Consider the following 25,940-nt stretch of genomic DNA (forward strand, 5'->3'; position numbering starts at 1 on the left):
TCATATTCTACCATAAACAATATTCCTAACTCGTTGACTAAAAGAAGACAGATACATACTCATGGCTGGATATTAAACTTGCTGATGTTATCTAGCTATCTCTACCTTAATTTAGGCATAATACATTAGTGATCTCTGCACTGCAACCAATCTCTACATTGAAGCTTTGCGGATCTTTTTCCTAGTGGTATGAGATGTCCCTCCTCCTCGCCGTAGTGACGGTTCAGAAACTCTGTGGTGACGCGTTGTTTTATGTTTCACATGGAAAATGGCGGCTTGCAGCCCAAATCGCGCTCCGGATAGGGTAGAGGTAGGACAACTTACCGAAGCCGAACGGGAGAATGATCCCTGGGCAGCACTCGGGCCAGTCGTGAAGAGGGATCCGGTGATAAAGCTACTGAGTCCGGTCAGCGGCCTGGAGCCGCTCACGTGGTCTGAGGACCACCGAATCTCGACCTCTAGCACAAGTGGTATTTCTTTGATGGAGGTAGTGTGCGATGTTCACGGCAATAAGCAAGACTTGGTGTTGCACCGGACCTCCATCCCCGTGCCGGACCAAGTATGTGAACTGAAGGTGAGTCTTTCACACATGTAGCTAGCTAGCTAGCAAGCTTGCCTTTGCGTTCATTCCATACCTCAAAACCGTGCATTACCAAAATAGAAGTTGTGAAGTTGTTTTTACCTGTCTCATGGGAGGGGCTCCAGCTGAGTTAATTCACAGTGGTAGAGGACTAAACTCCACTCCTTGGTGAATGACGTTTCTGATGACTTCACCAACGGAGTGGAGCAGAGACCAGGCTTTGTGGAATCTATCTCCTAAAAGGGGTGCAACTTTCACTGGGGATGGGGACATTTCCCCTCCACATTCTGAAATTGCAGTTGACCCCCCCAGTTTTATCATTTAATGTGATTCAAAATGTGGCAACGTCTGAGTGGTCGGGTAGGGCAATTTTGGAGTGTTTATCCAACTGTATCATTTTAAAAAATATATTATGCCCCCCCCCCCCACTTCTAAAACCATTTGGCCAAGGTCAATACTTAAAAAATGTAAATGATGGAATGCCTACCTTGTGCTCATGTTTGTCCTCTGTAGTTGAGTGCTTTTCTTTGTTTGCTCAAATCCATACTTTTTCAATAGATGTTAGTCAAATACAACCTCTGTGAGGACTACGGTTTCAGTTCAGGAAAAGATGGAGGAAGTGGATGCTGAGTTGGAATCAAGCAGCGCGTTGAGCAAAGTTGGTGAAGACAAATGTTCTGAAGGGACAACAGTAGTATCGAAAACTGGAACAAAAAGGACATTGTCTAAAATTGGAGGGGAGGATAAGTGTATGAATGACAATGAATCGCTTCTTGTTGAGATGCGTTTATTGAGTAAGGCTGCATATGTGGGGAAACCCGGTTATAGGTGTCAAATGGTGAAGTATGCGCTGGGGAAAGTGGAGTCTGTCAGTGACCAGTAGTGGTCTTATTTTTGATTAATTATATTTCTGAAGAACAGAGGAAGATTGCAATGAGCCTCAATATAATCCGAGCAACAGAAGTTTTGTGTTTTGAACTCCGGAGTAGAGCGCCCATCAATGGAGTAATCTCAGGGGTGACGACGGCTGTTCAGGTTGAATACATGAGATATAATACAAGAGAATTCCCGGTGTGGTTGCCTGCCGTCTGACCCTGATGGGTGAATGGAGAAAAATAAGAAAGTCTGTCGGTCCTGTGGTTTTTTGATAAAGAGCAAATGCCTGCACATGTGAAGCTTGGTTATGCTCCCGATTGGCGGAGCAGTCTAAGGCACTGCATCTCAGTGTTGGAGGCGTCACTACAGACCCTGTTTTGACTCCAGGCTGTATCACAACCGGTCGTGATTTGGAGTCCCATAGGGCGGCGCACAATTGGCCCAGCATCGGTAAGGTTTGGCCGGGGTAGGCCGTCATTGTAAATAAGAATTTGTTCTTAACTGACTTGCCTAGTTAAATAAAACATTTAGATGTAAGAGCTTTCGTCCCCAAACCATTGTTGTAAGAATTGCAAAGGATTTGGCCATGTTTCAAGTGTGTGCAGATGGACAGAGTATACTGAAAAACGGGTGTGTAGAAGGATGACTGTGTTGCAATTGTGGTGGGGATCATGATCCTGAGTTCCAGGAGTGCCCTGTTTGGGTGAAGGAGATTGAGGTGGCAAAAGTTAGAGCGGTCAATCGAATCTCCTATGCGGAGGCAATTTAAAAGAATTGAGAAAACAAGTGTTGCTTGTGAAGAGGGGCAGCAGGGTAGCCTAGTGGTTAGAGCGTTGGACTAGTAACCGGAAGGTTGTGAGTTCAAACCCCCGAGCTGACAAGGTACAAATCTGTCGTTCTGCCCCTGTTCTGCCCCTGAACAGGCAGTTAACCCACTGTTCCCAGGCCGTCATTGAAAATAAGAATGTGTTCTTAACTGACTTGTCTGGTTAAATAAAGGTCAAAAAAAAAAAGAGATGGTAGACGCACCACCACAGCCTGTAGTAAATGTTTGTTGCCAGTCAAAAGATACCCTGTTTGTTAAAAAGGTGGATTTTGTGGTGTTTATGGACAAACTTATAAACTGTACGGCACAAGTCTAAAAGAAGTCTAAGAAACTAGACATTATTGTGGCTGCGGCATAAAAGCTTTTGGGACTTAAGGATTTTACATCTTCAGACTTGCAAGGGGTACTGGTGCCGGAAGACCCACCCTCCCAGGTTCCCCTTGAGCCTGTGTAGGGATCAGATCTGTTTTTTAACAGGAACGTTGTTTGATTTAGTTTATTAAAATATATTATATATAATTTGGGAAATCCTGTAGGTGGTGGGATGTACATTAAATAGTGTGATCGTCAAAATACCAAACAAATAAAGGCACAAACACAGACGACAAACATATGCGAATCGATGTAGTCTGAGCTCGATTCCACAAAGCCTAGTCTCTTCTCCACTCCGTTCGTGGAGTCGATAGAAACTTCCTTCACTTCAGTGGAGTTTAGTCCTCTATCACAGTGACAGTCAGAATATACACACTACATATACAAAAGTATGTGGACACCCCTTCAAATTAGTGGATTTGGCAATTTCAGTCACACCAGTTGCTGACAGGTGTATAAATTAAACACACAGCCATGCAATCTCCATAGACAAACATCGGCAGTAGAATGGCCTTACTGAATAGCTCAGTGACTTTCAACGTGGCACCGTCATTGGGTGTCACCTTTCTGTTGTTTTTTACGAATAATTTCGTCAAATTTCTGCCCGACTAGAACTGTCAACTGTAAGTGCTGTTATTGTGAAGTGGAAACATCTTGGAGCAACAACGTCTCAGCCACGAAGTGGTAGGCCACACAAGCTCACAGAACGAGACTGCCGAGTACTGAAGCATGTAGTGCGTAAAAATAGTTTGTCATCAGTTGCAAAACTCATTACCGAGTTTCAAACTGCATCAGGAAGCAACGTCGGCACAATAACTGTCAGGAGCTTCATGTAATGGGTTTCCATGGCCGAGCAGCTGCACATAAGATCACCAAGCGCAATGCCAAGTGTCGGCTGGAGTGGTGTAAAGCTCACCGCCATTGGATTCTGAAGCAGTAGAAACGCGTTCTCTGTAGTGAAGAATTGCTCTTCACCATCTGGCAGTCTGGGTTTGGCGGATGCCAGGAGAACGCTACCTGCCCAACTGCATAGTGCCAACTGTAAAGTTTGGTGGAGGAGGAATAATGGTCTTGGGCTGTTTTTCATGGTTCGGGCTAGGCCCCTTAATTCCAGTGAAGGGAAATCTTAACGCTACTGCATGGAATGACATTCTAGACGATTCTGTGCTTCCAACTTTGTGGCACCAGTTGGGGAAGGCCCTTTCCTGTTTCAGCATGACAATGCCCCCATGCACAAACTGAGGTCCATACAGAAGCTGTTATAGCAGCAAAGGGGGACCAACTCCATATTAATGCCAATGATTTTGGAATGAGATATTTGACGAGCAGGTGTCCACATGCACTACATGACCAAAAGTATCTAGAATCTGCCTGATGTGTTTACTTTTTGACTGATGCCTGCAATTAACCATTTATCCCATTGCCAAACATACTATACATTGGACAGGCTAGCAATGTAGGTTGCAGAAAGTTTTGGATTTTAGATATTATCTAGAAGTTGCTTTTATTTTCTCCCCTTCAAATGAGATTACTTATGACTAACATTTGTTTGTCCACCAGGTAGGTCCAGCAGAAGAGCTGTTGAGGGCCAAAGACAAGTTCTCTAGCTCCAGTGACCCTGCGATGAGCCAGTCCTTCATGCTGGACAGAGTGCTCAACCCCACCGTGGGTGTCCACAAGGGCATCCTGTACACCAGCTGGTCCCCCCTGGGCTGTGACGCCAATGGCCGCTGCCTCCTAGCCTCCCTCACCCTGGACCACCGGCTGACCATCCACAGCAGCACCAAGCGTCTACAGTGGACTGTGGTGGCTGACCTGACCCAGCTGTATGGAGAGAGCCTGGGGAGCAGGGGCTACTCCGTACCGGGTGGGCAGCCCTCCAAGGCTAACCTCCTAGACCTGGCTGAGCTTCAGAGGCGCTACCGCATGCAGACCCCTGTACGGATGGAGTGGTCCAGTGTGTGCACCACGCAGCACGTCCAGACCAACAACGAGTGTAAAGATGTGGGAACGGTGCTGCTGGCCGTGCTGATGGAGAACGGAGACCTGGTGGTGTGGCAGTTTTGCCTGCCCATTCTGGGGAAGGACTCTGTGTTGTCCTGTAACACCATCCAGTCCGGGGTGTTGTCCCCCAGCGTGCTGGCTTGGTGGGAGTATGAGCACAGCGGGCGCAAGATGAGCGGCCTGATCGTGGGCAGCAAGTTAGGGCCCGTCAAGATCCTGCCCGTCAACTTAAAGGCGGTGAAGGGCTACTTCACCCTGCGCCAGCCAGTGGTCCTCTGGCAGGAGTCAGACCAGATCCCTGTACACAACATCAAGTGTATCTCCCTGTTCCACCCCAAACAGAACTGTAACTGTAGCCTGGTGGTGGCGGCCAGGGGCTCCTACCTCTTCTGGTGCCTGCTGCTCATCTCTAAGGCGGGCCTCAACGTGCACAACTCACACGTCACGGGCCTGCACTCCACCCCCATCGTCTCCATGACAGCCAGCCGCCAGGGCAGCTCCATCTACACCTGTTCCCTGGACGGGACGGTCAAGAAGCTCACGCCCATCTTTACCGATATGGCCGTGGCCTTTAAGCAGGAGGAGATCGTGCTGCCAGAGGGTTTGGCAGGTCGGAGGATACACGGCATCGCGGTCAGCCCCCACGGGGCGTACCTGGCCCTGGTCAGTACTGAGGGGATGACCAATGGTCAGCACCCGGTCTCTAGGCCCTACCAGGTCCAGTTTGTGACCCTGAAGACACCCAATGACGCGGCGGCAGAGTTGCTGGAGTCCCCGGTCCAGAGCCTGTTCAAACAGACTGACCTGCTGGACCTGGTGCGCTGGAGGGTGCTGAGGGACAAACGCATCCCGGCCCTGCTGCAGGAGGAGTTGGACGACAAGGTACACAACACAGGCTCCCCCTACTTGTGGAGGTTAAAACTCTTCCTGGTGCGCGTGCTCTACCAGTCCCTGCAGAAGGCCCCTGTGGAGGCACGTTGGCGCCCCACACACGAGGATTCCAAGGTGTTTGTGAAGGATGAGGAGGTGGGTGTCGTGGGAGAGGGTGGAGGAGGGGAAGAGGAGGTGGTGTCGAAGCTGCAGGACCCAGAGGCCCGGGCGTTGGAGGAGCAGACGGGGGAGGTGATAGCTTGGATCGAGGCGGTGGAGGCCCACCTGACCAGGGAGCACATGAAGAGGGTTCTGGGGGAGGTGTACCTTCACACCTGGATCACTGAGAACACCAGCATCCCCACGCGGGGTGTCTGTGACTTCCTCACCAGCGACCCCACGTATGAGGACAGGGCAGCACAGGTTAGCTCTTCAGTTGTCCTATTCCAGAGCTATAAGCCTGAGCAATAGACGACTGTTTGAACATTCGCCGTACCCTGTTGTTGTGCATGATTCAACACGTCTTGCTCTCTGCACCCCCAGGTCCTGATAGGTCACATCCAGAAGAAGATGAACAAGCAGACATTCCCTGAGTACTGTAGTCTGTGTAAGGAGGTGCTGCCTTTCACAGACCGCAAGCAGGCTGTCTGCTCCAACGGACATATGTGGCTCAGGTAATTGCCATCAACCCTTTCTTCAATATTTCAACCTCCAATCACCTGATTCCTGTCATCTAAATCCAGGGTTTCTAATTCTTAGACATTCCATATTATTTTCACAATTGATAATTAGTCATTAGTCAATTGCATTTACTGATGAATGCAAACCGTATCACATTTTCTGAGATTTCCTGGGTATAAACTAGGGCGCATAAGCCTCTGAATTCTGAACAATACTAAGCAGAAGGAGAAGTCTCCAAAGGTCCACAGACACTGGGCTGACACTAACGAGTGACTCCACACACAGCAGCTAAATGCTTTTTTTTTTGACTGTTTGTTTATTATCACAGAACCACTTTTTTGATATGCTCCTGTCCTCCTCTATCCCACCATACCGCTCAGTAGTTGGATGGGATATGCTGCCCCTGGTGGACAGTTTGGGACAGTCTGCAGCCTCTATGTCCCACAGCACATTTCAATAGTCTAAAGTGGTTTCCTCTCCCCATCTCCTAGGGATGTGTTGAGTAAGGATGTCAGCCAGGAATTTGCGTTCACCTATTCTGTTTTTTTCCCTCCCAGTCATTGCAAATGAAGGGAAGGAGACAAGGAGAGGAAACCACTATTGAGATATCCCTCCTACAGTGTTAGTGCTCACCTGAAGTATGCCCGTTTCTTTTAGGTGTGTGTTGTCCTACCAGGCGTGCCAGACACTCGCGTACAGACGCTGCCTGCTGCAGGATAGCATCGCCAGACTGCCAGTGCCTGAGGGTAAGCAGCTAGTCACTTTCCATCTCTCTACCTCTCTGAACACTCAACTCCGTCCTCCTCTTTCTCTCTCCAGAGAGAGGTATTAACTGGCAGCTCACTCTCATCCTGCTCTGATCAGCATATCTTCCTATTCAGCGTTGACACAATATAAGAAAGTACTTGAGAATGTACGTACATTTTTCTCAGGCTTAGTTTCTACTAGTTGTCAGACTGTCAGCATATATGATTTTAAATAAGCCTAACATTGCTGAGTGATCAATCTGTTGTCTGTTTACTGCTCAAATAGTGGAGCAGGTGATTTGTGATTGAACAGATGAATCTGATAAAATACTCAATGTTTAGCTTCATTATTTAGTGTGCCCCCTCCCCTGTGTCCCTCCACCCTCCTCACTGCAGACCCAGACTGGATCAAGAGGATACTGCAGGGTCCTTGTACATTCTGCGACTCCCCCCTCCTCTAGGACTATAGGACAGGCTTGTGGAGAGCCAGGGTTACATTGCCTGCAACACTTGTGCGCCTGCTTGGACTAGATGGACAATTTTCTTTATTTTTTTTTACTTGTTACTTATTGCCAAGCATTATTTATATGTTTAAATGAATTATACCACAACCTTTTTAATTAAAAAAAAATAAAGGTTTTGAATATACATTTGAAACCCCACTGATATGAATATGGTTTATTAAGAGAGAAAGTTGAGTGTGTGGAGATGGATCTAACCTTTTCTCTGAGTTCACAGACCCATAAGTTAACCTCCTTATTTTCCTCATTTATTTACTACATTTCCAAACACGTGTGTGTTATTCTGTTAGGTAAAAACAGGGGGGGCTTGGCGTGTCAGCCTTATTTTAGGTCTATTTCTGCCATTAGAGAGCAACACATACATATCCTCACTGACTGAGGGGAAACAATCTAAATGTATGTTATTTTAATTGGCAGTGTAAAGCAATTTCCATGCTGCATGTGGGAGAAAAAAATGACTCTTAGATGAGGACTTCCGATATTGTAGACGGAGAGAAAGAGAGAGGAGTGTGAGGTAGGAAGAGAGGGATAGAAAGTGTTTAAAACTGAAGCTGTGTCTCCCATGGGGGCTGATTGTAATGAGATTCCACAGTAATGAGGAACAGAGCCGGGCGGCAGGCAGATGTGATGCTCGTTCTAATCAGGGGGGGGGGGTTAAGAGTGCATATTGTTAAATACAATTAACCCTGTTTTACTTTGGGAAGGATGTGTACTTGATGTGCTCTCCCCGCCGCCCCCTCCCACTCCTTCCCCATATCTCGGAAACATGGAGGTCAGTGGCCAGTGATCAAAGATGGAGTTGGACCTAGTAGACTAGGCTAGTAACAGCACTGCTCTCCATCTTGTCGTCTCATCCCTTACATCCCCATGCACAGCCCTGGCCAGGCAGAGGGGTGAGGTTCCACCCTCCCTCTGGTGTCACTGGAGATGATAGGCTGCCCTGGGGCTAGCCCTGCGTGAGGAAGCTGCCCGGCTCGCAGCTCTCAACACTTGATGAGAGAGCCAGAGTTTTACCCAGAATCCTCAGTCCATTGTCATCAGTAGACATGTTCAGAGATTAGTAGTTGAGTAAATTTGGATAATTTGCCTTTTTTCTGTGGTCGATATGGCGGTAGTATGTGACACTACAGTATTTTGACGATCCACACTGAAAATACGTCTTCAGGTTTTGAATCATTCATTAGAAACTAGCACTTTGCGAATTATTACCATTCAATATTCTCTCGTTCAAAATGACCAGTCTTTTTCTTAGACCAACTCTGTAGCGTTATACGGAGCATAAAAGTTTTCATAGACAAACTTGCATTATAAGGAGCATACAGGTTTTTCCATCATGTGATTGGCTCCCAGTAAGTGTCTTGTTTGTCAAGGGGAAGTGTTTCTTCAGGTGAGAATGTTCTTGTCATTGATAGGTGGAGACCAGTGCTGTTAGAGGTGAGCTGTGTTTGTTTGAACAACCTCCTACTTTAATAGAATAATCTGTCAAAGAGCATTTCCACCAGTAATTACTGTCTCCCCTCCCTTTCTTCCTCTGTCTTAGCTCTCACAAGACTTCAAAAGGAGGATTCTTCTCTATGCATACAATATTTATAGCCTTCATGTCAATGGCTGGATCGCGTAAAACCTTCCAAACACCTTTTCACGCTTTTATTTAATATGCTATTCCTTTTGTTTGTTTATCGAGTTAGAATTTGATATGTCCTATGCTCTTATGTATACAGAACTCAGTGGAGGCTGGTGGGAGGAGCTATAGGAGGATAGGCTCATTGTAATGGGATAAATGGAGCGGTATCAAACATATAGAAACCACGTATTTGACTCTGTTCCTTTCATTCCAGCCATTACAACGAGCCTATCATCCTATAGCTCCTCCCATTAGCCTCTGATACAGATGCATTTTGCAGAACCTAAATATCTCTCCATCCATTTACACTGCAGCTGCTTCATTACACTGGAAAGTCTTATGGGATCATCTGGTGTTGTGTTTTTTTGTGTTCATGTTGACTTCTTACCTCTGTCTCACCTGGACTACCCAATCTTCTGTCCCATTTGGTAATCTCATGTCAACTAACAGAGTGCTGTAAAGCCAGAGATGCTGATCCCTATAGTACCCAAATATGACAGCACTCACACCTCCCTTATCAAGTGCTGTAAATCCCTTTTGTCCTTGTCACTGTGCTGTTTCACAACTTTCACGTCTCTATCGTATTTCATTGGGTCATCAGGACTTTTCCATGACCCTGATCTGTAACCAAGAGTTCATTAGATGATATTTTCCTGATGTGTAAATAAACTTTTTAAGGTCTTTGTACATTTTTGAGTATTTTTCCATTGAATTAGTCTAATATGGAAAAGTAAATCTTCCATAGTCATTTTATTACCCTAAACCATGTTTGTTTATGTAGGTAACAGACAGTTCCCTACCTCTGAGATAAACACGACTGTCTGCAATGTATGTTTACGTAGGTAACAGACAGTTCCCTACCTCTGAGATAAACACGACTGTCTGCAATGTTTGTTTACGTAGGTAACAGACAGTTCCCTAACTCTGAGATAAACACGACTGTCTGCAATGTTTGCACCCCAAAAATAAACACAAGAAACATTAGGGAGAACAAATGTTTTTTTCTAAAGTCACTTCACTCCGCTCACAACTCCCGAGATAATACTTTTCTTTCTTCAGGTTTTAAACTACTCTAAACTGAGACACATCCTCTAACTAACTTGTTCCTGCTAATGAAGTGAGTCTGGGGGGTTTGTTTTAAAGCAGACTTAACATGGTCCTTTAACGTGTAGACTCCTCCTCTCTGTCCCCAGAGGGGCCGGGGCACTGACCCGAGACCAGTGGTGGAGAGGAGGAGAGGGACATGTCCATCATTAGAGACGCTGCTTGTTCTTGAGCATGGGGCTGCCCGAGTGGAACTAATAATGAGAAGTAGTAGTACAAAGGGCATCAGCAGGGAGGCTTGTGTTTTACTGCTACATTAATTAAGCTCATTCTCAACATGGTGTCGGCCAGTCTCAGCCAGAGTTAAATAAGTCTGAGGGGGTGTGTCATCCAATTGTATTTGTAAATATGCTTCGTAAACAACAGGTGTAGACTAACAGTGAAATGCTTATTTACAGGCCCTTCCTGACAATGCAGAGAGAAAGAATAGAAAAGTAATAATAAATACATAATGCGTAACAATAACTTGGCTATATACACAGGGTACCAGTACCGAGTCGATGTGCAGGGGTACAAGGTTATTGAGGTAGATATGTACATATAACTAGGAATAAAGTGACTAGGTAACAGGATAGATAGTAAATAGTAGCAGCAGTTTATGTGATGAGTCCCCCTATTGTTAACTATTTAACTAACTATTTAGCAGTCTTATCGCTTGGGGGTAGAAGCTGTTCAGGGTCCTGTTGGTTCTAAACCTGTTGCATTGGTACCACTTGCCATGTGGTAGCAGAGAGAACAGTTATGACTTGGGTGGCTGAAGTCTGACCACTCACCACCGCCATGCAACCTTCTGAATGTTTACCTGTTTAAAGCTCTTACTCACATGAGCATGATCACGCAGTCGTCCGGAACAGCTGGTGCTCTCATGCATGGTTGTGTTGCTTGCCCCAAAGCGAGCATAGAAGACATTTCGCTCTTCTGGTAGGTTCACGTCATTGGGCAGCTCTGTGTGTTTTCATGTTGGCTCCACTTAGCGACCAGATTGTCCTTCTAGCTAAAAGGATTTGTATGATATGGAGTTGATGTGAATGGTGGAGTCATTGGTCAGTGAGTCCTTTCCTGGATCAGTCCAGACGAGTCAGAGTTCAAGTGAAAAGAGAAGTCTAACTTATACCTGGCTTTATTCAGCTTGTTTCTTCTTTGTGTGAGACACATAGTACATGTGTTGTAGTTGTAAATCTTGACACTCCTTTTTAGGATGTCTCTACCCATCAGTTATGACACCACTGAGGTGGCAGCTTTCGATAATAGTGACAGTGTTGAGTTACAGCTAAGAGAGATTGCTTTCAGGTGTCTGACTGGATCCAGAATCGTACCAAGGATACTTTCCTCTCCTTTTGATGGCTGAAGGGCTCATTGTGCCTTTTTATATTCCCACATTTCAACAGGAAGAGGAATGGAAATGGCTCATTTGAGATATTTCTTTAATATCAGTCTTTCAGAGATCAGAGCGTGTCATATTCATCCACCTCATACCTCATGTAAAAGTCCCTTAAACAATATTATGGAATCATAATGGCTGCTTCCCATGACTTTATCTGACAAGGGAAACTTAGTCACCGTCTTTGCTAAACAGACTTCGACAGCAATTGTCAGTGTTAGCGAATGATGTGTCTTTTTATCATGCAAGTAAATACAACGAGACACAACGTTGTCTATTATATCTCTCACATAGGCCATTATCACAGGTTGAGGAGTTCTCTTCGCCATAGTGATGATACTGTAGTAGCTCTGGACAGATAATCAATCAACAAAGGAGATAATGCATTGGCTTACTATTGTTCTGATTATAAATTAGTTTGTTAGCAGTGTAAATAATCCTGAGTGTGTGTGTTTCAGTGTCTGAGGATGTATGAGATTATTTCGGGGATTGGTTATGCAGAAATTATAATGAGTATTTTTTATTTTTTTATTGTAAGAAATACCGGTAATAACTACTGTGCGAAACCATTAAAATGAATATTTATGTTTTTTTATATGAAATATTCATTACGTTGATATAAAAAGAACAAGGACCAAGACTAGGGAGTGAGGTTGTGTGTGCGTGTGTGTGTGTGTGTGTGTTTTTTTAAAGGGGAGGTAGGCCCACATCGCTTATCGTGCAGAGAGCTACTGACAAAACCCTTGGATTGAATATCTGACATCTACTAACAAAAGCAGCAGCAATAGCATCTTCCTTCCTGTTTTTTCAACCATCCCTCCCTCACACCCTCCTCCTCTGCCTGAGGTGATACGAGTCTCTGTTCACCCGATCTCCACATCTCTCGCATTCTTTCTCTCATCCCTACCTTTCTCAATCTCTCCATCACTTCCCCTTCATTCCATCTACCCAAATTAAGAAATTAATGAGGGATAGGTCCTTTACCAACTGCCCCCGCAATGTTTACCACTGATGAAATTATAATGAAGGTCCTGCTGTATTATTTATAAGCCAATTAGGGGAAGTGTTACTCGATTTGATGGGGAGACGACACAGAGTACATTTATCTAATAGAGAGAAAGAGAGAGAGGAGCGGAGGGAGAGAGAGAGAGAGAAGGGACAGCTGAGGCTGATGATTCCGTACGATGCTCTAGGATTACGTGGCTAATTGCTCTGCTTTATCTGTCTGTCACGGATAGACATGCATTTTTCAGCGTTTCCAAACACTTTGATTGTTTGGGCTCATGTTGGGTCTGTAACAAGTAGAGCAGAGGCCAGAGTGGAGTGTAGTTAAAAACTGGCAGCAGGGGAGCTGTGAAGGGGCATGGGGCAAGCATGGGGGCTATACAAAACTCAAATTGTGACAGGTGCAGGGGAAGTTTTGACAGGGAGGAAAGGGGACAAATGTATGAGAAACATACTTCAGCTTAACCATGTGGAAAATACGCAGCTGTCATTACTAGTTTTAATTACATAAACTTACTGAATTACAGCAACCATGGAGGGAAGACCATGAATTTTGTGCAGATTTTGAGAAACAAAACACATTGTCAAATGGCCTTTTTGAATGTAGTATAGACACTTGATGCCAAGATGGCATCAGAAAATCAGGCCTACATGTTGAACAAAAGTGTTGCCTCAAAACTCTAGACATGGACATATAATGTATTTTATCAAAATATTTTATCGCGTTGGCTTCCACGTGAAACATTTCTGAAACATCAATTCCAACAACTCCATGCCATAATTGATTTTTCTGAAAGTATTTGTAAATGTGTGCCACCCACCAGCAGCGGCCCCCTACTGTAACTTTGTAGTGAGCTAACAGCATTCTAGCATTCTGCTGGAGCCCCAGAGGACATCTCTGAGGAGGTTCTCTCTCTCTGGCCGATCAGCTTTTTGAAAGTCGATCAGACACTTGTGCAAAGGATGGGAAAATGGAGCAAAGGCACGGTTAATTATCTGATGAGAGAAGTGTATCTGAACGGTTTCTTTTCCTCTCCTATTTTATACTACAGGATCACATGGCACCTCTTTACATAACAAAAGAGCTGCCTGGCTCACCTGCTTCAGATAAGCTACATCCTGATCCACACACACACACACACACACACATACACACACACATACACACACACATACACACACACACACACACATACACATACACACACACACACATACACATACACACACACACACATACACACACATATACACACGCACACACACACACACATACACACGCACACGCACACGCACACAGACAAGAGGTGTGTGTGTGTGTGTGTGTGTGTGAGAGAGAGAGAGAGAGAGGCTATCTTAATTAAATAGGAAATCTACATCTGTATTCTAAACAATAACTATATGGTTCCTGTACAATAGCTAACAGTATCTCAATCTAATATCAAAACTGCTATGTATGGAAAGGGCACAGCGCAGGCACAAGTAAACTAAGGCCCGGCTGTTCGGTCATACCAATACATTGATACAGTAGCTTCTCCAGATAAAACAGTCTAATTCATTCACAATTAAAAGTATTAGTGGAGGCTTTGTGTGGTGATTTATTAACCGACTGGCACAGGCCGGGTTACCTCCTTTAGGGAATGATGGGTAAGAGGATCCATCCTATGTGCCAAGCCCTCTTTGGCCTTCAATCCCCCATATAGGACTGTGGCTTCTCCATTAGAACAACTGGCTGGCTCGAAAATCGCATCCTATTCCCTATATAGCGCCCTACTTTAGACCAGAGGCTTATGGCCACTATGGTGCACTCTATAGGGAATAGGATGCCATTTCAGACACAGCCCTAGTTCAGGGCCTTACACAAGGGCACACACACACACCTCGTCACCATGCCCACTTATTTATCCCTCCTAAAGCCCATGTAACGGAATAGCTGTTAATTAATATAGCTGTCAGGGAAACTATTGCAGGAGGTCAGACCAACGTCCTCCCTTTCCTTCAGTGACATAATCTGAGTCTTGTTTTCACGCCAGGCCTCGGGCTCAATTAAGAGAATGCTATGCAAACGAGGTCTCCCGCCATTAGCCTCATCACTGAGGGGCCCTTAATGGCATAATTGGGGCACTCCAAAGGACAATTACAATGGCACCGCCCAGCGCCTGTGAGATCACCCATCGTTTCTAAATATGGCTCCTGAGTCATGAGTCGTGACTGGAGGGTGAGGAGTCATGGCAGGGAATCGACCCCAATGGTTGTCTGCCACACCTCAACCAGCTGGGGAGCAGGGACTGTGTTGCTCGGGGGAGGTAGGACAAATAGTCCTACTGTATCCAGTGGACTAGGGATACAGATTGAAGGTGGAAAGAGTTGAATTATGTCTAACCTGAACTGTGCATCATTTTTTTCTATCAATACATAAGTGCATCCTTTGTAAGCTTACATTCACAGAGAGGATAGCAGGTCAATCGGGTGAAGGAATATGAGCACTGTCTGGACATGAAATATGAGTTAGTACACAACAATATTCCACGATCAGGCTGCAAGATGCTCATTCTATTTGCTCATGCCAAACGAAAAAGGAGAAATTACCATCTCTACATCACCGAGAACTCTTGTCAGTTCTCACCTCCACTTTCCTATCTGACACAGACTACGACCACCTAGCTAGCAGAGGCTAAGCTGAGGAGCAGCAGCTCCATCTTGACCCTGGCTTAATGATTCTTCTGATATACATTGAGGCCTCATTCCACAACATAGCACAGCTTTGCAGATGATTGCCTCTGAAACTCCCTCCTACTTCCCTTCTTGGGAATTTTAAGAGTCAAGCCCCTCTAAATCTCGCTGTATCTACTTTGAAAAATCAATACCATAAATACCCTGTGTGTCCCTCTCTCCTACGCTGCCCGACCCAGCACACACCCAGATCACCAGAGCAGAGAATTTCACCCTCACCTCGGGCTATGTTTAAAATAATCCCTGTTTTTTGGCTTTAAATGGTCAAGGATCTCAGGTGTAGCTTTTTAAACCGGGAAGGGAAAGGGAGAGTCGTGTTTAACATATGCCAATGGAGAGCGCCAATGGCTAAGTCCTGGCATCGACCGGCGCCATGTGTGATTAGGCTAGTGAAGCTGAGCCTATCCCAGACACAGATCGAACAGCCAACAACTCTCAATATGGATGCGCCTGTGCACACCACAGCTCACCGCCAGCCATATCCAGCTGCTTTTATTGATTTCTGCCCTCAATTATATTGTGGAAGCTCTGTTCAGGATTTGAGCTAAAATCACATAGTTTGGAGATCCAATGTCTCCCACAAATCAAGCATTTTCCCTCATATCAAATTGGATTTTTATTGATAGTGTTTGACAGCCTCTCCAGAGACATTTGCGTGTGTGTGTGTGTGTGTGTGTGTGTGTGTGTGTGTGTGTGTGCACGCGTGTGTGCGTGTGTGTGTGTGTGTCCGTGTGTGCGTGTGTGTGTGTGTGTGCGTGTGTGCGTGTGTGCGTGTGTGTGTGTGTGTGTCCGTGTGTGCGTGTGTGCGTGTGTGCATGTGTGTGTGTGTGCGTGTGTGTGTGTCCGTGTGTGCGTGTGTGTTTGCGTGCGGATGGGTGTTTATATGAAAGAGATTGTCTTTCAGTCAAAATGACTATTTATTTTTAGTTGAGTTCTAGGAGCAGACAAAGACGAATTGACTTGAAACTTGATCATGCAGTTCAGCAGGCCACAACTGAGGCCTTTACAACTCATTTATCAAAACCCTTGGATTAGTTCTCCCACACACAGCTCTCATTTATAATTGGAGAACATCCATTTTTAAGTCCTCTGGATGAGGAAAGTCTATAGGGAGGTGGACAAATATATTTTATACACACCTGCAGTACAATTGTGTTATATTTCCATTTCAGGGGGTGTTTTGATATTTCCTTGGATGGTCAGACAAACTAATTGCCACAAACTGTCATACTGTACATGTAAGACAACTCAGGTCAAAATGTTAAGATGATGAAATAATGAGAAGTTATAGCACCTGCCCTTGTGCCTCCTTGGAATATAAATAATAAGAACTGATACAGCCCAGTAAAGTGACAGGTATGAGCTCTGTACTGTTCCAGCGTGTCCTGTTCATAGACATCCTCGACCCCATTTCAACTCACTGTCCTTTCTGCAAATGAGAGCACCGTCATTATCAGCCAGTGCCATCAGACACCTGAGGAAGAGAGGGTGCGGGGGTTGGAGGTGTGGTTGAAGGGGGGGGGGAGAGGGGTAATCGGATTCGTAGATGCTATTCTAGTTACGCCAGGGTATTTGGGGGATAATTGTAGCCCTGCCACAGCTCAGGTAATGATGCAATAGAGCCACACAAGTTAAACCCAAGATCCCCACTCTGTTTTATTTGACTGTTCTTCTCCCTCTCCCTCCATCCTTTTCCTCTCTCTCTCTCTCTCTCTCTCTCTCTCTCTCCACCTCTTCTATATGAATATTCTCTAGCATGCCTAAAAAACGGTGGTAAGAGGTGGTGGCTAGACGGTGGGGAAGGGTCACAGCTTTAGTTGGAGTAATGAGGCCTAGTCCCCTGCTGACTGAAGCCTGTTTAAACAGCCACTTCCTGAGCCACCCAGTAACGGAGTAATTAACCCCAGCGCCCTCTCCTGCTCACCAGCTCTACACACCCACCAAGCCTTCTCAGCAGCTCCACACATCCACCAAGCCTTCTCAGCAGCTCCACACATCCACCAAGCCTTCTCAGCAGCTCCACACATCCACCAAGCCTTCTCAGCAGCTCTACACATCCACCAAGCCTTTTCAGCAGCTCCACACATCCACCAAGCCTTCTCAGCAGTTCCACACATCCACCAAGCCTTCTCAGCAGCTCTACACATCCACCAAGCCTTCTCAGCAGCTCCACACATTCACCAAGCCTTCTCAGCAGCTCCACACATCCACCAAGCCTTCTCAGCAGCTCCACACATTCACCAAGCCTTCTCAGCAGCTCCACACATTCACCAAGCCTTCTCAGCAGCTCTACACATCCACCAAGCCTTCTCAGCAGCTCTACACATCCACCAAGCCTTCTCAGCAGCTCCACACATCCACCAAGCCTTCTCAGCAGCTCCACACATCCACCAAGCCTTCCCAGCAGCTCTACACATCCACCAAGCCTTCTCAGCAGCTCCACACATCCATCAAGCCTTCCCAGCAGCTCTACACATCCACCAAGCCTTCCCAGCAGCTCTACACATCCACCAAGCCTTCTCAGCAGCTCCACACATCCACCAAGCCTTCCCAGCAGCTCTACACATCCACCAAGCCTTCTCAGCAGCAGTATGAGACATGAGGTTTACAGTAGGTGTTGAAGTAGTAGCATGGTTGTGATGGTTAAAGGTTCAGTGCTCTCCATTAGCACTGTCATGATGATAAGCACATACATGTTGTCGATATCTACTACAGGCCATTACAGGCACACACACATCCATCCAGGTACAAAGCACATCTCCAATGATCTGCTTTCCAGACAATTCTACACGGCAGCTTCCTTGTGTTTGCTTTTAGTGGGCTCACAAAAACAATGAGGCACAATCAAACAGTGCACACATCACACAATATCCCAGTGTGCCAAAGGCCTGTCTGTGTCTGCTGCTATCTCCAGCTGGCTTATGCAGAGAGAGGCACTGGGGCGTAGTGAAGAAAGCAGCCACCATACATTATGCTAGATGAAATGCTATCATGCATGGTCGCTGAATGGTTTGTGTCATTAAGAGAACAAGGCAAACAGAGAAGTGAGCACGCTCATATACCTGGCTGGCGCTGCTTCTCTGAGGGAAGGCAAGATTAAGGGGATGTTCAGAGACTCTCGTCTGTCAAGACTTCAAAGATGCCAGAGACGCTCCTTGTATCTGCCGGCACCGCTCGGCGACCAAATCGTGCACACTCTGCCGCCTCTGTGGCTGTCAAAGCTGTTCTGACATCCCCTTTATCAGGTATACAGGCTTTAATCCATCACAGATAAATAAATCAACACATGCAGGGGCTACTGCTCCTCTCAGCGCCTCCTAGTGGCGTGGCAGGAGAACAACAAGTACCAGGGCTTTTTGGTGCCAGAACATCGTTCGTTGGTATTGCTCGAGGGCACAACAAAGAAAGGGCCAATGACATTGTACATAATCAATAACGAAGGCATAATTATCAAAGGCAATAGACTCAGAGAGGTAGAGCATTGGATACATTTTTTGGGGGGGGTGGGGGGGGGCAATCAAGTAAAATAAATGAGTCAACACACCTAAAGAAATAACCGAGGAAAGAAAGAGCCAGTGGCATCAAGGTCGCAGACAGATCTCAGCAAATGGGGCTCATCTCCTCCTGCGTGTTTTGTGGCATGAAAGAAAATGGAATTGAATTTCAAAGTGTATCTATCAGCTTGTACAAACAGAAGAATATGTTCTCTCCCTTTTTCAGCAGTGGAAAATCTAGAGATCCCTTTTGACACCGGGCGCAACATCTGGAGGAGACAGAAGATAGAAAATAGAAAGAACAGAGAGGGATAAATTGGAGCTGACAAGCCGACATGCGGCCAGACACGCAGCACATCAGAGCCCAGATCTGGATGGACACATCGGGCCTGTTTGGATGCACACATTTCCAATCCTCACTGTGAATCCACACACACACACAGAGGACTGTCTGTCTGTCTGTCTGCAGAAAGCAATCTGAGAAATCGACAATGAAACACCAAAGAATGAGAGAACGGGGAGGAAGAACAACATGTGCCCCGATATGAGTATCATAAGTCAGTCAGAAGTGACTTTGCAGAAGGGGAGAAAAGCCTCTGAAAAGACACTGCGGCTGTGTATCTGTCTGGATGTATTTCAGTAGATTTGTTGTTGTTGTTGTTTTAACAGTGGAAGTGAAGCAGACAGAGATCAGCAACAACCGCAATGATGTCTGGGCTGAAAAGTGCGATCTATTGTTTCATTGTTCTGTTTGTTTGTTTGTTTGTTTTGAAGACGGGTCTAGCAGTGGAAACCACATCCCTTTCAGAATACAAAAGATGCCTTAGACGCAGTGTAAGTGCATTTTCATGCTGATGGCTGCATGACACGAATACAGGTGAAACCCTATACTCTGATCGGAGGAGGATAACTGAAATGTATGGAGATGATACAGCTAATAAAAAAGAAAAGGGGTTTAAAAAGTGAGAAGATGAGAGGACAATTTTATTTTAGTGGTGGAGTACCCAGGGGGCCCTGTACGTTGTGAAAAATTAAAGGAGACGGATTCAAACTGTCCAATTTACACATCAAACAAACCCTGGCTCAATGCTCCTGGAGAGGCTGCTTCACACACCGCCTAGCCTCAGAAAGGTGCCCCCCTCCACCCCCTCCGTATTCTCTATTTCCTCAGTAACCCCACTCCCTCTCTAATTCCCCTAAGCACTGTACTGGTTACACTAGCCACTGTCTCTCCCCTGTCTAATTATACCCTTGTGAGTCTATTAATCAAGTTGTGAATTATTTAAAAGGGAGTGCTCTTCTGCCTGTAACTCGCTTTGACACTGCGAGGGGGAGAGAGAGAAGGGAGAGAGGAGAAGGGGGGGGGGTGGGGGAATGAGAGAAAGATGGGGGATGAAAGGTGGGTGGGTGGAAAGGAAGAAAGAGAGGGGAAAGGAGATGGAGAGAGAGAGATGGAATCATAGTCTCCCGCATCGGCAAGTCCCTCAGGACCACCCTGCGTCTGCCGCTACGCGCGGTGCCCAGGCCAGACGAACCTCCGTCACCATTCACCATTCTCTGTTTGTTTTTTCCACCCTCTGTTTTCATGCATAAGTTTTCATCACAAACAGGAATTCATGAATATATGGAGTGATACAGTGAGAAATGGTGAAAGAGGGAGAGAGAGGGGAGAAAGAGAAAAACAGAGATATTGACAGAGGGCCACAGAGTGCAAAAATAAGAAATGTAGATGGAAACACACGCACGCACGCACGCACGCACGCACACACGCACGCACGCACGCACGCACGCACAGAAACACACACACACACACACACACACACACACACACACACACACACACACACACACACACACACACACACACACACACACACACACACACACACACACAAAAGTCATAATACAGGGGGAATGGGCACCTCCAGTGTTTGACAAGGGCCTGGCTATGTCTCCCCTCTGCATATTTGTGTGCTGCTGTGCTGGTTGTTAGTTAGCTTTCTGTATCCTCACACACCTGTGGTCCTCTGCTCCAGCACCTCTCATCAGCTGAGAGGTGTATTACCTCCTAACAGTTTTTTAAAATCGCATTGATGCCTATTTTCACAAGCATGTGGTGAATTTTCTAAACTCTTAGTACAACACTTCAAACTGGTAACACTTGTGACACAGCCATTCTTCCGTTCAGAATCTCTCACTGTGCATTCATTTTGTTTGTAGACGTCTTTCACCGCACAACCATTGATCCAAAATATACGTTTACTGTGAAATATAATGAGTTTACTGGTTTAATCACCAAAACATATTGATATCTTCTCAACCAGTTTATAAAATAGCAATAAAAAAAATCTAAATTGCCCCTTGAATGTAGTATGCTACAGTACTGTAAATTACAGTACATTACACTGTTTTCACATTAGGCAATACACTTGCACGACTCATTAAAATTGACTGAACATCAAATGTCCATAATTTGGGTGTGATCAAAGGTGTGATCATTGAAGAGATCCTTCAAATACCATAAAATGAAAGAAATGAAAGAAACATAATGTTTTTTCAGGCACTAATTTGCCTCAAGCCCGTCTTGAGCATTTGGACATAGTTTCTCATTGAAATCGCAGTAAATATCCTACTTGTTCATGCACCTGGGGAATAACCTTTTGGTATGGGAAATTCAAGCCTGACATAGGCCTGGATTGAAATCATTGCCTCATCCATGGCCTGAAGGAGGGTGCTACGCTCATGGGGATGGCAATCATACATCTTCCACCTGTATTGTAATCATGTATTGTATTTTACAGTATTGTATTATACTTATGTCATGTAGAGGTGCTGCACGTGGCTCAATTTATTAGAGCAGTGGTTCCCAAACTTCTTATAGTCCCGTACCCCTTCAAACATTCAACCTCCAGTTGCGTACCCCTATAGCACCAGGGTCAGCACACTCTCAAATGTTGTTTTTTGCCAACATTGTAAGCCTGCTACACACACACTATACGATATGGATCCTGTGTTTTGCCTTCCACCCAGGACAATGGATCAGATCCCAGCCGGCGACCCTAAACAACGACGCCGTAAAAGGGGCAAACGAGGCAGTCTTCTGGACAGGCTCCGGAGACGGGCACATCGCGCACCACTCCCTAGCATACTACTCGCCAATGTCCAGTCTCTTGATAACAAGGTTGATGAAATCCGAGCACGGGTAGCATTCCAGAGAGACATCAGAGACTGTAACGTTCTTTGCTTCACTGAAACATGGCTCACTCGAGAGAAGCTAACGGAGTCGGTGCAGCCAGCTGGTTTCTTCACTCATCGCACCGACAAAAACAAGCATCTTTCTGGTAAGAAGAGGGGCTTAGGGCCTTATGATTAACGAGACGTGGTGTGATCATAACAACATACAGGAACTCAAGTCCTTCTGTTCACCTGACTTAGAATTGTTTACCAAGGGAATTATCTGCGATTATAATCACAGCCGTATATATTCCCCCCCAAGCAGACACATCGATGGCCCTGAACAAACTTCATTTGACTCTATTTAAACTGGAAACCACATATCCTGAGGCTGCATTCATTGTAGCTGGGGATTTTAACAAGGCTAATCTGAAAACAGACTCCCTAAATTCTATCAGCATATCGATTGCGCAACCAGGGCTGGTAAAACCCTCGGTCATTGTTATTCCTACTTCCGCGATGCATATAAGGCCCCGCCCTCCTTTCGGAAAAACTGACCACGACTCCATTTTGTTGCTTCCAGCCTACAGACAGAAACTAAAACAAGAAGCTCCCACACTCAGGTCTGTTCAACGCTGGTCCGACCAATCTGATTCCACGCTTCAAGACTGCTTCGATCACGTGGATTGGGATATGTTCCGCATTGCGTCCAACAACAACATTGATGAATATGCTGATTCGGTGAGCGAGTTTATTAGAAAGTGCATTGACAATGTCGTACCCATAGCAATGATTAAAACATTCCCAAACCAGAAACCGTGGATTGATGGCAGCATTCGCACGAAACTGAAAGCGCGAACCACTGCTTTTAACCAGGGCAAGGTGACCGGAAACATGACCGAATACAAACAGTGTAGCTATTCCCTCCGCAAGGCAATCGGACAAACTAAGTGTCAGTATAGAGACAAAGTAGAGTCGCAATTCAACGGCTCAGACACAAGAGGTATGTGGGAGGGTCTACAGTCAGTCACGGATTACAAAAAGAAAACCAGCCCCGTCGCGGACCAGGGTGTCTTGCTCCCAGACAGACTAAATAACTTTTTTTCTGCTTTGAGGACAATACTGTGCCACTGACAAGGCCCGCTACCAAAACCTGCAGACTCTCCTTCACTACGGACTCTCCTTCACTGCAGCCGATGTGAGTAAAACATTTAAACGAACCTGTTAAGGCTTGGGACAATACTGCCCCCTTTGGATGAATTGCGTGCCCATAGTAAACTGAAAGAAAATCTGTCCAAAATTGCTAATATATGCATATAATAATAATTATTGAATAGAAAACACTCTAAAGCTTCTAAAACCGTTTGAATTATGTCTGTATGTATAGCAGAACTCACAGGGCAGCCAATCTCCCAAACTAGTTTTGTCATCCAGAAAGTTGGGCCAACTTTGACGTCATCGCCCCCACCCTTCCCAACCAGCTATGGATCTGGGGAACAGTTTCTATGTCTTCCGCGAGATGTCCTCTATCAGTAGAGCGTTTAATTGTGCAAATCCCGCGAGCTTTGACCCTTTGGCAGGCAAAATATCGAGTGTCGCGAGAAAATACATGCGCTTTGAGGCGCGCGTTGGGCACAGAGCTCCCTTTGTTCCAACTTGCATGAGAAGAAGTTAGATTGTCCGTTTGAATTGAGAATTGTTTTGTACGTTAATAACATCCTAAAGCTTGATTCTGCACTTAGTTTCACCAGTTTAGTCGACATATAATATGTAATTTTGAAGTTTTGATGCGCAACTGTTCGGGACCAGAAGTAATTTTGGATGCATTTCAGCTGAAGCTGTTAGCATATGCTAATACAAAGACACACGACTTGAAACCAAACGATGTATTGGGTAAGTATGACTCCTTCCACTACATTCTGATCGAAGACCATCAAAGGTAAGGGAATATTTATGTTGTAATTTTGTGTTTCTGTTGACTCCAACATAGCGGAGAAATATTGCTTATGTCTGAACGCCGTCTCAGATTATTGAATAGTGAACGATTTCTGTAACGTTAAAAATACATGTGACAAAGCGATTGCATTAAGAAGCAGTGTATCTTTCTAACTATATGTAGAACATGTATATTTAGTCAAAGTTTATGATGTGTATTGCTGTTATCTGGCGTTATCTGGTGGAGCTATCTATAATTTCTCCGGTAATTTTTTAGCATTTTCTGAACATGGCGTCAATGTAAACAGAGATTTATGGATATAAATTGCATATTATTGAAAAAAACATAAATGTACTGTGTAACATGTCCTATTACTGTCATCTGATGAAGATTTTCAAAAGGTTAGTGAATTATTTTTCTTTTAATCCTGCGTTTGTGATTGCATCTTTTGTTCAACAAAATGGCTACATATCGTCTGTGTCTTTGTGGTAGTTTGACATACATATGTGCTATGTTTTTGCCATAAAACATTTTAGAAATCTGACTCGCTGGGTAGATGAACAAGTTGTTTATCTTTCATTTGAGCTATTGGACTTGTTAATGTGTGGAGGTTAAATATTTGTAAGAATATTTTTGCATTCTGTGCGCCACGGTTTGAGTTGAGCGGGGGGGTGTGGTACCCCTTGGGGAACCTGTAGCGTGAACACGTTAACGCAGGGCTGCAGGTCCAGACGGCATCCCCAGCCGAGGCCTCAAAGCATGCGCAGACAAGCTGGCTGGTGTGTTTACGAACATATTCAATCCCAGTCTGCTGTTCCCACATGCTTCAAGAGGGCAACAATTGTTCCTGTTCCCAAGAAAACTAAGGTAACTGAGCTAAACGACTACCGCCCCATAGCACTCACTTCCGTCATCATGAAGTGCTTTGAGAGACTAGTCAAGGACCATATCACCTCCACCCTACCTGACACCCTAGACCCACTCCAATTTGCTTACCGCCCCAATAGGTCCACAGACGACGCAATTACAACCACACTGCACACTGCCCTAACCCATCTGGACAAGAGGAATACCTATGTGAGAATGCTGTTCATCGACTACAGCTCAGCATTTAACACCATAGTACCCTCCAAACTCGTCATCAAGCTCGAGACCCTGGGTCTCGACCCCGCCCTGTGCAACTGGGTACTGGACTACCTGACGGGCCGCCTCCAGGTGGTGAGGGTAGGTAACAACATCTCCACCCCGCTGATCCTCAACACTGGGGCCCCACAAGGGTACGTTCTGAGCCCTCTCCTGTACTTCCTGTTCACCCACGACTGCGTGACCATGCACGCCTCCAACTCAATCATCAAGTTTGCGGACGACACTACAGTGGTAGGCTTGATTACCAACAACGACGAGACGGCCTACAGGGAGGAGGTGAGGGCCCTCAGAGTGTGGTGTCAGGAAAATAACCTCACTCAATGTCAACAAAACAAAGGAGATGATTGTGGACTTCCGGAAACAGCAGAGGGAGCACCCCCCTATCTACATCGACGGTAGTGGAGAGGGTAGTAAGTTTTAATTTCCTCGGCGTACATATCACATACAAACTGAATTGGTCCACCCACACAGACAGCGTTGTGAAGAAGGCGCAGCAGCGCCTCTTCAACCTCAGGAGGCTGAAGAAATGCGGCTTGTCACCAAAGGTACTCACAAACTTCTACAGAAACACGATCGGGAGCATCCTGTCAGGCTGTATCACCGCCTGGTACGGCAACAGCTCCGCCCACAACCGTAAGGCTCTCCAGAGGGTAGTGAGGTCTGCACAACGCATCACCGGGGGCTAACCACCTGCCCTCCAGGACACCTACACCACCCGATGTCACAGGAAGGCCATAAAGATCATCAAGGACAACAACCACCCGAGCCACTGCCTGTTCGCCCCCTGTTCGCCTCATCCAGAAGGCGAGGTCAGTACAGGTGCATCAAAGCTGGGACCGAGAGACTGAAAAACAGCTTTTATCTCAA

At 45.7% G+C, this 25,940-nt stretch overlaps 2 protein-coding genes across 3 annotated transcripts; both read left to right on the forward strand.

Annotated features, from left to right (window-relative positions):
* Positions 1–243: 243 nt before the first annotated feature.
* On the forward strand, positions 244–9,787 carry LOC135544410 (general transcription factor 3C polypeptide 4-like). Of its 2 annotated transcripts, none has more exons than XM_064971989.1 (5): positions 244–574; positions 4,215–5,951; positions 6,072–6,202; positions 6,867–6,955; positions 7,352–9,787. In XM_064971989.1, exons 1-5 carry the CDS (start codon positions 269–271, stop codon positions 7,414–7,416), a joined length of 2,328 nt encoding a protein of 775 aa, XP_064828061.1. In that variant the 5' UTR covers positions 244–268; the 3' UTR covers positions 7,417–9,787. The 2 variants fall into 2 exon arrangements, with proteins under 2 accessions (XP_064828061.1, XP_064828062.1); XM_064971990.1 differs by having other exon boundaries at positions 495–574; positions 4,219–5,951.
* On the forward strand, positions 8,243–17,925 carry LOC135543788 (salivary glue protein Sgs-3-like). The gene is made up of 2 exons (XM_064971128.1): positions 8,243–8,248; positions 17,251–17,925. The coding sequence occupies exons 1-2, from the start codon at positions 8,243–8,245 to the stop codon at positions 17,923–17,925; spliced, it is 681 nt and encodes a 226-aa protein (XP_064827200.1).
* The last annotated feature ends 8,015 nt before the right edge of the window (positions 17,926–25,940 follow it).

This window comes from Oncorhynchus masou, chromosome 8, assembly GCF_036934945.1.
Source record: "Oncorhynchus masou masou isolate Uvic2021 chromosome 8, UVic_Omas_1.1, whole genome shotgun sequence".
Taxonomy (NCBI): Eukaryota; Metazoa; Chordata; class Actinopteri; order Salmoniformes; family Salmonidae; genus Oncorhynchus; species Oncorhynchus masou.

Bases quoted from the DNA above. Each gene is read 5' to 3' on its own strand.
- LOC135544410 (XM_064971989.1), top strand. From the start codon at position 269: ATGGCGGCTTGCAGCCCAAATCGCGCTCCGGATAGGGTAGAGGTAGGA. The intron at 5,952-6,071 runs GTTAGCTCTTCA...CTGCACCCCCAG, and splicing joins ATGAGGACAGGGCAGCACAG to GTCCTGATAGGTCACATCCA. The intron at 6,203-6,866 runs GTAATTGCCATC...CGTTTCTTTTAG, and splicing joins AACGGACATATGTGGCTCAG to GTGTGTGTTGTCCTACCAGG.